The following is a 15,500-nucleotide window of genomic DNA, read 5'->3' as shown; positions in this document are numbered from 1 at the left end:
ATTTTTGATATAATTTAGGTTCAAGGCTTTTATACCAATAAAGACTGAAGGAAGAGGTGTCATGGGGTGTGTGTGGGCAGGAGGGCACAGCAGGGTGGCAGCAGGCAGGGAGCTGTGCAGAGATCATGGATTGGGGAAAGGGTGGAGCTGAACTCCCCACTCCTGGGCCAGAGCCACAGGGGCCAAACTGCAGCACATTTTGCCAGGCAGGCAGAGCCAGGCTGCCCCAGGATGCTGCAGGGAGTCCCCTCATGCTCAGCACCATCCTGGCTGTCCTGGCTTTGGGCACAGGCTCCCAGGGTGGCACTCACTGCAGCTGAGGACATCCACACCACGCAGTGCTGCTGCAGGGGCACAGGTAGAGGGGTCCCCCCACTTCGTGTGCCACCAGCCCTAGGACACACAAAACCATCCCAAAAAAATGGTAACAAAATAATTTTATTCTGCTTTATCAAAAGAACTGAACTGTGAATGTAAACCTGACCGGATGTATCGTGTTTCCTCGGGGAGATGTGCATCCAGGGACAGACCCCTTTAGTCACAGGCCCACACGGGCCATGGGAGCAGAGAGAAAAGCCAGTTCCATCCCAAATCCTGGCTGCAGCCACGTCCCTGCTCACAGCTGGGGCTCAGAGGGCAGCACAGCCCACGCCAGGGTGACAAAGCCGTGGCCACCCCTCCTGCACACACACGCTGGGGCTGGGGAAGCAGGGCAGGGTGGGGAGGCTGCTGCAGAAGGCACTGGGCATCACACATGCTGCTGCAGGAGCTGGGACATGGGGGCATCCCCTGGGGTCCCTCAGGCCGTGTGGGGAGGTGGGAGATGCACACAGAGGGACACTGAGCCAAGCCACGGCTCAGGGAGGCACAGCCAGGCTCGGATCCAAAGGGAAGCTGCTCCTCCTGCCCTGGCCTGGCAGGCTTTCCTGCTCCCTGCATGGACATCCTGCTCTGATCACTGCAGGAGAGCTGGGAGCTGCCTGGCTATCGCTGCCAGCAGTGCCCCTCTGCCCTTGTCACCTCCAGGCTGGCAGAACCTACTCTGCCCAGCCATTCCTGATGCCCAGAGTGCCCAGCCCCAGTAACACATGGAGGAAATCATGGACACCACATTCCCGCCAGCATTCCCTCCAGCAGTGCTTCCAGCCTATAAAGCCAGCCCTCATCCCAAAATCCAACCAAAGCAGTGCTGGGGTGAGGGGAGCTCTGTGCCAAGGGCCTGCTGCAACACTGAGCAGGTGCCAGGGCACAGATGAGACTACAGTGCCTCCTCAAAGCCATCCCACAGCAAAAAAAGGGACCCTGCAAGGCAAGCAGCACTTCCAGGAGACATTTCAAACACTGAGACACACTGCCACCCCCTCTCTGCCCTGCTCCTGCCATGGCTGGGCTGGAAGAGGAGCTGGGATCCTGCAGCAGAGCATCAGCTGAACCTTGGGAGTCTGCAGGCAGGCAGAGAACAAGAAAGACCACCCAAAACCGCTGTGAAGTCCCAGTTATGTCTGAAAGGGCAGGGCCAACACAACCCAGAGATGGAGGAGGGCAGCCAGGGCAGGAGCAGGGACAGCAGGAGACTGTCCATGTGCCACTGGGGACTCTGCCACCCCTGAAGCCCAGCCACACAGGGTGGGGACACAGCCCTGCTCCTGTGGGGACACCACCAGCACAGGCAAAGCTGTTTTGGGTTCAATGTTTAAACACATCCCTCACCACGAGGCTGCAGATGGAGCCAGGGACAGAAGATCCCAACGGGTCAAGTGGCCAGAGTGTCACCAGCCCCTCCAAGGGTGGCATGGCTGCTCTGAGGGGACAGGACAGCAGGAGGGATGCACAGCACAGGTCTCTGAACATGCAGCAGGCAGTGCTGGGTGCTCCCAGCTGGAGGATGGCATTCCAGCTCTCCCCAGCTGCTTCCCCAGGTGTTGCATCCCAGATCCTCACAGAGCACGAGGAGGAGCAGGTCCTAAAAGCAAGCACACCCTCACAAGCAGGGGAGCAAGGAGGGAAAGCAGAAAGCAGGTTTGTCCCAGCAGATTCCCCCCTCCCCAAGCACCTCTCCGTCACCCTGCCATGGCAGGAGCAGGGTTGGATATATCACAGACAGATCAGGACAGGAGATCCATCTGCCAGCAAGCCTGGCCAGGGATGAGAGGACAGGGACACACTCCTTGCCATGGCTGCTCAAGGACATACAAAGCAGGTCCCACTCCCTGGAGCAGTGGATTTTGCATGAAGGAGCAGAGATGCCTCACCTACTTTGCAGCTGAAGTGTCAAACATCTGATCTGCTGCACAGCAGGGTCCTTTCACTCCTCTCTTCCCCTTCACTTCGCCAGCATGGCAGAGCAGTGGAAATTCAGCCCCCTTTCCCTGGTGAATGACTTACAGGGAGGCTGGAATCTGAGCAAAGACTTGCCAGGCTCTGTTCCCAACCAGCTGCTCCGAGGTGCTCCTGAAAATCTGCTTTAGGAGGCAAAGAGACTCAGCCACCCAGTGGGAGCACCACAGTCAGTCCCAAGGCTCTCTTGCTTGCAGAGAGGGGTCACAGAATCCCTCCAGAGGTTGCTTCCTCCAAGTCATTATCTAGCACTGCTGTCTGAAGGAATATCATGGCTGTGCAGATCCTACTCCCAAACCTATTCCACAGCAAACCACTCTGGCCAAGGAGAGTCCACTCCACTGGAGTCCTTGAGGAGAGTGAGACAGCATCAGCAGAAACCTTCACCAAGCAAAGCTTCAGCAGCAGGACAAGGGGAACCTCCTCTTCACTCAGCCAGGAGTGCTGAGCAATGACCAGTGTGCAGCAACACAGCACTCAGAGCCACTCCTTCCTGCTAAATAACTGCACCTACCCCGGGAGGCTTTCCTGCTGTCTGTCCTTTAATATTCCAGTATAGGTATGTTAGTACAGGATTATCCCTCCTTTGGAAGCACCAATTTCACAGGGGGACAAACAGAAGAGGCAGAGCCCTTGTGATCTGTTGCTAGAAGAAAATCAGCCCAGCTGCCACCTATAGACACAAGAAGTGCAGGCAGGCAGGCAGGCAGGGGCTGCATCCACCCCAGGCACAGGGCCTCGTGCTGAGCTACACCGGGCTGGCTCCCCGTGCCCCCTCAGCCACTGCTCTCCTCGCCTCTCAGGGGGCTTTCTCCAGGGCTCTCTGGGCTTTCCTGTGCAGGAAGGCTGCTTTGCTGGGCAGTCCTCAGGCTGGCCTGCTGGAAGGCACAGGAGTCCAGGAACACGCCGGGGATGCGGTCGCCGAAGTACAGCTTGCTGTTGGCAGCGATGGCCTGGTACTTCATCAGCTCCAGGTACTCAGGGGTCAGCTTCAGCTGCAACAAACAGACACCAGAGACCCTAAGAGACAACTTGCTGTGCCCTGGAGTGCTAGGTTTCATGTCAGACAGCCCTTCATGGGGTGTTGTCAGGACCCAGGATATCCCTCTGGCTGTCCTGAGCAGCCAAGAGCCCTGCCAGGGGTCTCACAGAGCCCAAAATGCCTGTGTGGTTTTGATTATCACCCATGGAGCAAGTTCCCAACCTTAGATGAAGATCTACAAGCCATAACAAATAAAGTAGAATGACAGTGAATTTATCACGGGGTGAAAAAGTAGATTTTGGGCTTTTTAGAATGGAGGTTCAGGGGGCAAGATGGAGGGATCTGGGTGTGTCCAGCCTTTCTTCTTCTTCTTCTTGGCCTCCATATTCTGCTGTGATGTTGGCACTTTTGGATTGGTTTAGAGTAGAAGCTCACTGTCTAACATAGGTGATGGGTATTGGGAAGTAATTGTAAACATTGTATCTGTAGTTTTTAGTATAAAGACATAACACTGCCCTGAGGGCAGGCAGAGTGCCTGGACTGTTGTGCTGAGCAGAACTCAGCAGGACAGGAGAAAGAATTTTACAGATAAGATACAATAAACAACCTTGAGACCGAAAAATGAAGAGCCCTGACTCTTTCATCAAGCTCTGGGCTGGGAAAAGAGACTTTCCAACTTTTCTTGGGGTCATTGTTACCAGCTAGAGACCCCAACAGGGTGTGGGGCTGTCAGATCAAGTGTTCTCCCAGTGCTGCCCAGAGTGAGCAGCTCCCCAGAGCTCACCTTGTTGGAGTCAGCCAGCTTCCGAGCAGTGTAGTACTCAGCATCAGCTCTGGCCTTCTCCCTTGCCAGGAATGCAGCATCTGACACAGCAGGAAGGAAAGCATTAGGAAGTGAAGGGCCCCATATCACACTGAGCACCTGAGCCCTCATCCCACGGGGACCAGCTGAGCCAGGAGTGCCTGTGACAGCCTGGCTGGCCTTGTACCTGCCCTGCAGCTCCTGGAGAGCTCCATGCACGGGGCAGGAACCATCCCAGTGCACAGCCCTGCACCCTGCAGCACCCTCAATGGCTTCTGCAGGTCTGAGGCTCCTCCACCTGCCACAGCCCCAGCAGGGTGCTCACCTTCAATCTCAGAAATTCGCTTCTCCGTTTCCTTCTCCATGATCTTCTGCTGGTAGTGGATCCTGGCCACCTGAGCAGCCTTCTCTGCCTCTGCAATCACAAAGGGCCCAGCTGGGAAATCTGCTCCTCAGGCCTTGAGCCCCAGCAGCTGACCCCAGCACCTGGCTGCAGGCTCTGCCACACATCCCTGCTCCCTCCTCCCCACTCAGCGCCAGGCTGTGCTCCAAGCAGCAGAGTTTTCTGCCTTTCTTTACAGGAAGAAAACAATTGTGTTGTGTTTTCTGGTGTCTGCAGAGCCCAGATCCTGTTTACAAGCACAGGGACATGGAGCTCCAAGCCCAAGCAGCTTTTCCAGCAGAGTGATTCCCTCCATGCCTGCTGCAGGACAGAGGTGCTCCCTGCTCTGCTGCTGTGGGATTTTCATCCAGATGTTCCAACAGCTGCTTGTGCAACCTGGCTGAGCCTCCCTCATGGAGCTGCCAGTGAGGAAGACAATGAATGTCCTGCCCCAGCTGAGCAGGGAGGGCAGGAATGGAGGCTGAGCCTGTGCTTGGTGACATTACCAATGAGTGCTTTCTTCCTGTCTGTCTCTGCCTCCTTCTCCACCACCTTCTGCCTCTGGGCTGCAATCAGCAGCTTGGTCTTCTCAGCCTCCCTGCAAGGGGAGAAGTGTTATCCTGGGGAAAGGGAATGAGGGGCAGTACTGGGGTACACAAAACTGGGAGTACTTTGGACCTTATCAGCATAAGAGATGTGATAAACAAAATGCCTTGGCAAGAGCAAACAGAACTTTGAGAATTAAATCAAGATTGCAAGAAGATTCCATTTCAGACTGGTTTACCAGAAAAAGAAAATTACATTGATTTCTGCAAGCAAGAGACGTTTAAAATGTGTAAGTTTGTTTACGTGATGATTAACACAATCACTGTAGTAAAACATTACTAGTCTTTCTAGAATAAGTATATAAGCAGTTGTAAATCACAATAAATTTGGATTCTTTGACCATGTCAATGCCTGCCCCATCCCTCCAATTGCTGACAGAGCAGCTCTGCATCCCAGGAGAGGCCCTGGGGACAAGGGGCCAGCCAGCTGCCTGCTCACAGCCACGGGGACTGGCTCTGTCTGCAGCTGTATGAGCACACACACAGGCCAGGGGAGGGACCATCCCCCTCTCCATCTGGCCACATCTGGATGCAAGTCCAGCCTGAGGCCTTCGGGATGAGGAACAGGGCAATGGGAGCTGGAAGCTGGGCCTGCTCAACCAAAAGTTGAGACCTAACAGCATCTCCTTCTGCCCAAAGGCATCCCAGGGATCCTGCAGGGGAGCTTACAGGCAAGATATCAAGCCCCTGAGCCCTGATTTCAGCATGGAAATGGAAAACAGAAGGCACAAGTGCACTGCCTGGAGCTCACCTCTCACTCCCTGAGCACCAGGACAGAGCTTTCCAACAGCACTGTACCTGTGCAGGACCCTCAGAAGTAATTAATGCAATTTTATGCCCTGTTACTCACATCAGCTCAAAGTTCCTCCGGATGGCCTCTGGAATTTTGGGTTTTGTGACACGCACGGCCTGTGGGAGCAGAAAGAGGGAGCACACTCTGAATGAAACACCTTGATGCAGTATCAATAACCAAGATATCTCTTTGCAAAACCAGCTGCAGTGCTGTGGACAGTGCCTAATCCTCCTGTGCAACACAGCTGAGCATGGCCACTCTCCCAGAGGTGTGCCACATTTCCATTTCCTGCCATCCATCCCATCCCATCCCATCCCATCCCATCCCATCCCATCCCATCCCATCCCATCCCATCCCATCCCATCCCATCCCATCCCATCCCATCCCATCCCATCCCATCCCATACTCCCACCAGGGACAGAGGCTCCAAGCCCTATCCAAGCTGGCTTTGGACACTTCCAGGGATCCAGGGGCAGCTTCTCTTGGCTCCCTGTGCCAGGGCCTCACCTCTCTTAGCATAAAACATTCATCTTTCAGTTTAAAACTTGCTGTCCCCTGCAGGCTTTGGCAAAAAGTCTTTCTCTACCTTTTAAAATCTCTCATTATTGAGAGGCCACAACCCACCTGGATGGTGAGACCTGGTGCCATGACATTGAGGTCTTTCTGCAGGGCCAGCTTCAGGTTCTCATCTATCTGATCTGTGTTTGGAGGACAAAAGAGAGAGCAGTTGGTTTATCATGTTTTCCCCCACAGCTTGTGTGGCAAAGAGCCAGCAGGCCCTGAAGTGCAGGTAACTCTAGAGTGTGGGATAAGGATGCTTCCTGAGACATGCTGTACATTGTTTCCCTTCCTGTGCCTCCTGAAAAACATTCCCAAAAGGAGACTCACATGTTGGTGACTAGAGAAGTTCAGCTGTTGATGGATTTGTGTTATCTGAACTAAGTGCAAGTGGCTTTCAGCATCTCAGCAAGACAGAATGCTCAGAGCCTGTGGTAGAAGTATATCCCTTCTCAGCATCTGGACTGGGAGTACATTAATACTAAAATTCTGACAACCTTTTATCTGCCATAAGGCATTTTTCCCCTGCTCAGCCACTCAGGAAGGAACAGAACTTGTTCTGTCTTTGGGTTTGGGGCACAGGTCCACCAAGGAGAGAATGCCCTGTGCTAATTCCAGAAGCACTGCTACCTCCCTGTGAAAAACCTTCCAGCCCTCACTTGTTGGAGACAGCCAGGAGGAAGCTGTGAAAGTACAAAAGTGAATTCAACAACAGAATTCAGCAGGGGATTAAAAGCAGAAGCAGAACAAGACAAATCCACTGTCACAGTGAAGGCCACAGGCATCATTGCACAAACAAGAGCAGAGTGGCTCTGCTGAAAAAAAAGGTGGAAAAAGACTCAGATCAAATTCCCACATGCAGATGGGGAAAGACAGAGACACCTGAGTCACTGGAGTTACAGGGGAAGAGGCAGATGGATGTAAAAGGAGCTGGATCTACACTGCAACTCCAGCACAGGGCCAGTGTGGTGCAAGGGGCTGGCTGGAAGATATTCCAGGAATATTCCAGAGGATGCACTCACCAAAGAGCTCAATGTACACCTCCTGCAGGGTGTGGGCACTGCAGAACTGGTTCAGCTCGTGGTGGATTTTGTTGAAGATCAAGGTCTTGTCGTAGTCAGCGGTGTAATTCCTGACGATGTCGTACACTGGGGAAGGGAGAGAACACCAGAGCTCAGCCCTGGCACCTGCCAGGGTGTCAGGGAAGGAGGGCAGCACTGGGACAGGGCTTTCCCAGGGTAGCCAAAGCCCCAGCTGCCCTGCCCTGCTGTCAGGGATTACACAACCTCAAGGAGCACCATGGCAGGATGTACTGCCTGGTCCTGTTTTACCATCTGCATAAACAAATGGAACAGCAAAGCCTCACCAGGACCTGCATGCACAGGTACTGCTGGAAAGGGAAAACAAGGATCACTCCCATTATTGAAGCCAAGCAGATCCTGCACCAAAAGGAGCATGGTCAAGGGAGGGGATTCTCTCCCTCTGCTCCTGTCGCCGACCAACACGAAAGAACACAAGCACACCACTGCTTTCAGGTGAAGGGAAAAAAGGGAAGTTTTATTCTCTGACTCCACTATTTATAGTTTTACAAGAGTGACAGTGGATTGGAAGGTGACAGTGACACCTCTGCAATGCCACAGGTCAAACCAACAGTCCATCAACTCTCTCCTCCTCCATAAAGGAACGAAAAACAATGAGTTGTTTACAGAAAGTGTGTGGGAAAGTTCACTACAAGAATGTCAACATCAGAAGGCTTAGAAAATCCTAGAAAACCAGGGCGACATGCTCCTGCTGAGGCCCCACCTGGAACCCTGTGCACAGTTCTGGCCTGCTCCCCCAGCACATGAGAGGACACTGGAAGTGTTGGAGCAGGTCCAGAGGAGGCCATGGAGCTGCTGAGGGGTCTGGAGCATCTTCCCTGTGGATCCAGGCTGGGAGAGCTGGGAATGCTCAGCCTGGAGAAGGGAAGGGTGTGTGGAGACCTCAGAGCTCCTTCCAGGGCCTGAAGGGACACAGGGGAGCTGGAGAGGGACCCTGCAACAGGAACTGGAGGGACAGGACGCAGGGAATGGGTTCAGACTGACAGAGGGGAAATTTAGGTGAGATAAATGGAAGAAATTCTTGGCTGTGAGGGTGGGCAGGCCCTGCAACAGGGTGCCCAGAGCAGCTGTGGCTGCCCCTGGATCCCTGGCAGTGCCCAAGGCCAGGCTGGACAGGGTTTGGAGCAGCCTGGGACAGTGGAAGGTGTCCCTGCCATGGCAGGGGATGGGATGGGCTAAGCTTTAAGGTCCCCTCCAGCCCAAACCCCTCCATGAATTACACCAGGAATTCACCCTCCAGCACCTCAGCAATGCTGGAGTTTTGCATTAAGCTGTGCTACTGAACAAAACAAGCTGTCTGTGTCTTTGGGGTGGTGAAATAAAAGGGCAAGAGGCTCCTACAAGGGTTTTGGCTCTGCAATTTTCTCTGAGCTGAGCTGGAAGCACCTGGGACCAACACTACAGGACCAGGAGCTGTAAGGGTAACACCAAATGGAAACAGAGGGAAGTTCTGCTGGCATGGAAAAGGCAAGTCCTGCAAACCAAGCCAGAGCTGCCCCAGGATGAGTGAACACAGTCACAGGAACCAGGCTGGAAATACCAAATACCTGCATATGGGGCCAGCTTGTTCACAACTTCTATTCGGTCAATGTAGATCATAACACCACCACTGCAAGGGAAAGACACTCATCAGCCACACTGCAGCTGCTAACAGCCAACAGATTTAAAGCAAAGGCATCTTTATCCCTATTTTAACAGATTTAAAGCAAAGGCATCTTCATCCCTCTCTTAACAGTTAACAGACTTAAAGCAAAGGCATCTTCCTCCCTCTTCTAACAGATTTAAAGCAAAAGCATCTTTTTCCCTATTTTACAATATTCTGGGCATTTTGCAATGAGATAACAGCCAATCCCAGACTTCTCTCTGCATAAATCCAGCAAACCTGCAAAGCACTTTCTTTCCCATTGCTGATTTCCTACTCAACCAGCCAAAGGAAAGCTTTTCTGATCAGGAACGTGGCTGCAGCTCTCAGGAAAGCAGAGGGGAAGGCAGCGAGGACAGCAGGTGACACCTGCCACCAAATGCAGACACACCTCAGCTCTTCTGGGCAGCAACACATGGCAAATAGAAAAAGCTCTTAGTTTAATTCACAATCACTAACTCCAGCAGGAGCTTGGCAAGGCCCAGGAGAAAGGAAGGAACAAAGCACATGGCAGACTTCAATCCACTGGAGCTCTCCAGGAACACCACAAGAACCGCAGCAGAGGCAGCCTGCAGGCAATCCTCTCCCCCAAAAAGGATGGCAGGAAAGGGGGAATCAGAGGCCAGGCTTGTCCCCAGCCTCTGCTCTTGCTGCTGTGGCTTTCAGAAAGCCATGCCCACCCCTGGGTACCTGTAACACCAGACAAAAGCACAAACTCTACAGGGAAGAAAAAAACCTTTAACTTTCAACAGCTCTAAGTCTCTTGAGAGCCTAATTTTAAATCAGAAAACTCCTGCCATGATGTCCTTGGGACAAAGGCACATCACAGAGCAGAAGCTTCAGCAGGAACTGTTTAGAGACAGCTCATTCCTGGCAGTGCAACTCCCACATTCCCAAACTCTGTCTCTGTGATGTTTTAACTCAAACAGATCCCCCATGACAAACTCCTTTTCTTATTCTGCAGATCTTGATCTCTGACAGCTCAAAGCCAGATCTGCAGGAAATAAAAAACAACCTGAACTTGCCTGTGTCTGTGTTCTTTTGGAAAAGGCCTCCCAAGCCCAGCCTGTTCTTGCTCCAAACCTGCTTCAGGACAACTATGAGCTAAAATCACTGGTGATGGATGGCCCTGATCTGCTGCAAATCCAGCATTTTGATTTTAAAGGGATGTCAGAAAGAAAAAGAGAGTGTCTGCATCACCTCCCTGGCAGGGAAGGGTCTGAAATGGCACCTCAGAGCTGTGAGGGCTGCCTGACTCTGCTACCACCTCCCACAGCAACCTTGCTGAGGGACAGTAAATGGGATATCACCCACTGTTATTCCATTATTATCAATAATTCAGAAGTGTTTATGTGGTGTGCTGGGGGATAAAGGCATTTTATCAGTCCTGCTGGTCATGCCACAGAAGATGGGACACAGGTAGCAGGAAGACTCTGGAAATCCTCACACAATTCAGGATCCAACTCAGGGTTTAAAATCTCTATTTAATGTGTTCACTGAATGCTGCCAGGTACAAACAAGACAAAAAACTGGGGATGGGACACCCACACAGACACTCAGAAGCTTCCAGATATAGATAAGGACACAGGGAACAGGAACATAAAGAGAAACCCAGCCCTTAAAATGTGGTGGCTTGATATGTAAACACAAAACCTGAAACTGTTTGAGCTCTATTCTGGTAGCAGACTTTGAACTGGGACAGTGGCAGTGCAGGTGTGCTCCAGTTGTTATTTATAAGCTCATGTTTTACCATGGAAATGTGGATGCAAAGCTTGGGCACCCAGCAGCCACAGACTTTGGATCCCAAATGCAGCCACTGAAAGGCTCCTGCAGCACCACCTGGGCAGAGGGCAGGGCTGCTGGGACCTTTGGCCAGGGTGAATTCAATCATTAACTGAGAGCTGCTTTCACCAGCTGTCTGCTGCTGTAAAGCCCATTTTTACTGCCTGCACCTTCCCAACCACCTGCATTGCACAACTGAACCCCACAACACTGAAATTCAATAGGAGCTTCATTTCCAGCTCCTAAATCACAGAAGCACAGAATGGTTGAGGCTGGCTTTGGCCTCAACCTTTGACATTTTGATCTCGTTTACCTCACCACAAAAAAAAGGTGGAAAAAGACAAGGCCTTGAAGTGACAGGGCAAGGGAAATGGGTTCAGACTGACAGAAGGGAAATTTAGGTGAGATAAATGGAAGAAATTCTTGGTTGTGAGGGTGGGCAGGCCCTGGCACAGCTGTGGCTGCCCCTGGATCCCTGGCAGTGCCCAAGGCCAGGCTGGAGCAGCCTGGGACAGTGGAAGGTGTCCCTGCCATGGCAGGGGTGGCAGTGGATGGGCTTTAAGGTCCCTTCCCACCCAAACCATTCTGGGATTCTGTGAAAGCTGCAGCACTGAACACTAACATTATTTACAGATACCCCTGAAAACCCTTCACATACTCCCAAAAAACCTTTGAGATCTAAAATTAAAACCACAAGACCTTTATGGTAATATTTAAGCCCCAGCAATGTCTGACGCTGAACAACTCCAAGAAAGTTAATATGGGTTAAACCTGATCAAAATTAACTCTGTTTTATTAACACTGCCACTAACATTCACCTTTTAACTTCAATGTGGTCACTGTGTGTCACCACTCCAGCCACCACTGATTTAATTTTTTAAACAGAAATTTTTTTGAGGACTCTGAATGTAAAAGACAAGGATAATAACCATGGTTTTTGGTATTTTTTTTTATCCTGAAGAGTCATCACTTTAACTTGTGGATGAACCAACACAACAGGATCTGTGACCCAACTCAGACCTGTAACCCAACAGGATCTGTAACCAGCCCTCTCCTCCTGCTTGTTACAACTCAAGCAGCTGACAGAAGAATCAGCCTGATTATGCAGCAGGAATTTCATCTGGAAATGAACTCCCTCCCATCAGGAGGATTCCCACTCCCAGTTTCCTTCTGCCCATTGCTGGGGCCAGCACCTGTATCAGCCACAAGACCCAGAGTGGAAATAACCAGGGCACAGCAAAGCACAAGCAATGGGGTGTCAGAATAACTGAGGGGAGAAGCCCAGAAAAATTCAAGATAACATCACAATAAATGCAAACATCCCTCACTGCACAAGCAATGGGGTGTCAGAGTAACCAGAAAAATTCAAGATAACATCACAACAAATGCAAATATCCCTCATTGTACAAGTAACAGGGTGTCAGAGTAACTGAGGGGAGAAGCCCATAAAAATTCAAGATAACATCACAATAAATGCAAATATCCCTCATTGCACAAGTAACAGGGTGTCAGAGTAACTGAGGGAAGAAGCCCAGAAAAATTCAAGATAACATCACAATAAATGCAAACATCCAGCAGCTGAACAGCAGCTCCAGCAAGAGCCAGTGTTCCCCCCTGTTCTGTTACACTGTGTACATTTGGGATTAATTTTATGGCAGGTGCTTTTACTCCCAAATCCCAATGTCCCAGCCCTGCCAATGACCCCAGGGAGTGCATCTAGGAGAAATCCAAGTGGAAGCCATACCTTGTCCCACAAGGCACATTCTTCACTTCATCAGTCTGCAGCGTGGTCTGCAACACAAACACAGCAGCATTCACAAATCTGGCTCACAGGGAGGCCCACACTCCCACAGCGGCACCACAGAGCCAAAATTGTGTCCTGTGCCTCCCTGGTGATGGCTCTAGGTGTGGGCAGAAGGCAAAGCTTCTCCTCTCCTGCCTTTTGGGAGATGCACAGGCAGCTGTGCCTGTTTCCCTGCTCTGGAATGCCAGGAAACAGTGACAGCCACAAACACGGACTGTCCCCCTGAGCAGGACACTGCCAGCCCCAGCAGTGCCACACACACAAACACACACATGGTGGGTGGGGAGAGCTTCCAGGAGAACAAATCCTGGCTCCCCAGGGGAGGGAGAGGGCACTGACCTGCACGGATTTGAAGGTGGTGATGAAGGGGAGCATGATGTGGTAGCCAGGGCCGCTGGGGCTGGTCAGCAACGCTCCACCCCTGAGGAGAGGGAGGAAAACAGCCTCAGGAAGGGGGCAAACAGCAAGGGCTGCCTTGGAGGGCCAGCTCAAACTGCCAGGGGTCACAGAGGGGGGCATCAGTGCCCTGGATTCGCCAGCAATTCCCCAGCAAAGGGCTGAGTGCACCCGATCTCTGCCTGCTGCAACTTTGCATGAAGCTTTAAGTCTTGGAGCAGGCAGCTACTGCTAAACCCTCCCAGCACTGCAACACTGCACAGAGCTGCAAGAACACCGATTTCTCCTCTAAATAGTTCGCTGGTAACCATGGAAAAATCCAGCCGTGGATGGGATGCTGCCAGTTTGGGTTTTGGCACAGCCCCTCGCCCAGAGCACAGGGAAAAGCCCTGGGGTGTTAATGCTCAGTAGGATTGTGGTTAAAGGGAACTGGGGACATTTGGGGTCTCTCAGCAGTCCTGGTTAATTCTTTGAAGCAAAAGCTGGCAGAGGTGTCACCCCCTCCCCAGGAACTGTGCAGTCTCCCCAAGTGCTGCACATTTTGCAGAGCGCTCTTTCCTTTAGCCCTCAGTTTCTTCTCTTCTCTTCTCTTCTCTTCTCTTCTCTTCTCTTCTCTTCTCTTCTCTTCTCTTCTCTTCTCTTCTCTTCTCTTCTCTTCTCTTCTCTTCTCTTCTCTTCTCTTCTCTTGATGCTGTTGGTGTGCACATTAAATTGGCTGCTCTTGTTCAGTTCCCCCTCACTACACAAAGTTGAAATTTGTCTAAGTCAAATAACACCTCTACACAAGCTAACAATAAAACTGCAACCTCTGTACTCATTTTTCTACTTGAGTGGCACAGTCTCTAGGTCTTTACAGATAAAGCAATCCAATAAAGGGTCTTTACAGAATTTATTGTGCTTTATTCCATAAAGAACATTTTTACTTTCCAATTTTTTTGCGTGCTGAGTGGGAAGGGCAGGGACAACATTCCAAGGCACCAACACTAAGAGTTCTGGCCGGGTGACAGTTTGGGACAAAGGTGACGGCTCTTGCTGGGTGACAGTTTGGGACAAAGGTGAAGGCCCTTGCTGGCACAGGGGGAAATCAGCAGATGCCAGCAGGCAGGACAGACACAGAGCTCTGCAATCAGTTTGTGACAAGGGGGAATGAGAGGCAGGAGAAGCAGCTCAGAGACCCAAGGGAGCAGGAGCAGCCAGGGCTGCCCACACAGGGGGAAACTGGAGGGGAGCAGAGGACAGAGCAGTGCCAGGGGCAGGGATGGGTGCCAGGGATGGGTGCCAGGGATGGGTGCCAGCCCAGGAGGGGCTCCGTACCTGTAGTACACGGCCAGGTGTCCCTCCTCGACCCTGTGGATGGCGGAGTAGAGCAGGAAGACCAGGAGCCCGGTGGCGGCGGCGGCCGCGGCCCCGGCCTGGGCCATGGCCATGCTCGCATCCCCTCCCGGCCCGGGGGCGCCGCGGGCCCGGCCCTGCACGGCAACAACGGAAACACACCCGTTACACACACACCGGACACAAACAGGGCCCTGCACGGCAACAACGGACACACACTCGTTACACACACACCGGACAGGGACGGCAACAACGGACACACACCCGTTACATACACACCGGACAGGGACAGGGCCCTGCACGGCAACAACGGAAACACACCGTTACACACCGGACAGGGACAGGGCCCTGCACGGCAACAACGGACACACACCGTCACACACCGGACACGGACAGGGCCCTGCACGGCAACACCGTCAGCGGGACACACCCGCTGCTGCCACAGGCGGGACAGGGACAGGGACTGCCCCCGGCCCGGCCCCGTGCTGCCCTGTCCCGCCCCTATCCCTATCCCTATCCCTATCCCTATCCCGTACCTGCCCCCAGCCCTACCCCGTCCTGTCCCGTAGCTGTCCTTACTCCACAGCTATTCCAATCCCTATCTCAGGCTCTATTCTTTAGCACAATTCTTGCCCCCTACGTGTCTCGCAGCTCTCCCTAGCCTTTATCGAAATCCCTGTCCTGTACCTGTCCCTATCGTTTATCCTAATCCCTGCCCCGTTCCTTTATCCCAATCCCTGTCCCGTTCCTTTATTCCAGTCCCGTTCCTTTACCCCGATCCCTTTCCTTTACTCCAATCCCAATCCCGTTCCTTAATTGCGTTCCCCGTCCCGTACCTGTCCCGTTCCTTTATCCCATACCTTTATCCCGATCCCTGCCCCAATCCCGTCCCTTTAGCCCAACCCCGTTCCCTGTCCCGTTCCTTTATCCCGATCCCATTCTTTTATCCCGCTCCCAGTCCCGTACCCGTCCCGTTATCCCGATC

The 15,500-nt window shown here is 52.4% G+C and overlaps 1 protein-coding gene across 1 annotated transcript; it reads right to left on the bottom strand.

Annotated features, from left to right (window-relative positions):
• Positions 1-420: 420 nt before the first annotated feature.
• On the bottom strand, positions 421-14,640 carry ERLIN1 (ER lipid raft associated 1). The gene is given in 12 exon segments (XM_058029214.1): positions 421-3,187; positions 3,189-3,332; positions 4,104-4,183; positions 4,447-4,536; positions 5,010-5,101; positions 5,959-6,017; positions 6,526-6,599; positions 7,482-7,607; positions 9,107-9,168; positions 12,728-12,774; positions 13,127-13,208; positions 14,498-14,640. Coding segments are annotated over 12 exon segments (1,020 nt in total). The 5' UTR covers positions 14,611-14,640; the 3' UTR covers positions 421-3,136.
• Positions 14,641-15,500: the final 860 nt, after the last annotated feature.

Source organism: Melospiza georgiana, chromosome 8, assembly GCF_028018845.1.
Source record: "Melospiza georgiana isolate bMelGeo1 chromosome 8, bMelGeo1.pri, whole genome shotgun sequence".
Taxonomy (NCBI): domain Eukaryota; kingdom Metazoa; phylum Chordata; class Aves; order Passeriformes; family Passerellidae; genus Melospiza; species Melospiza georgiana.
This window is presented reverse-complemented; position numbering and strand designations above follow the sequence as displayed.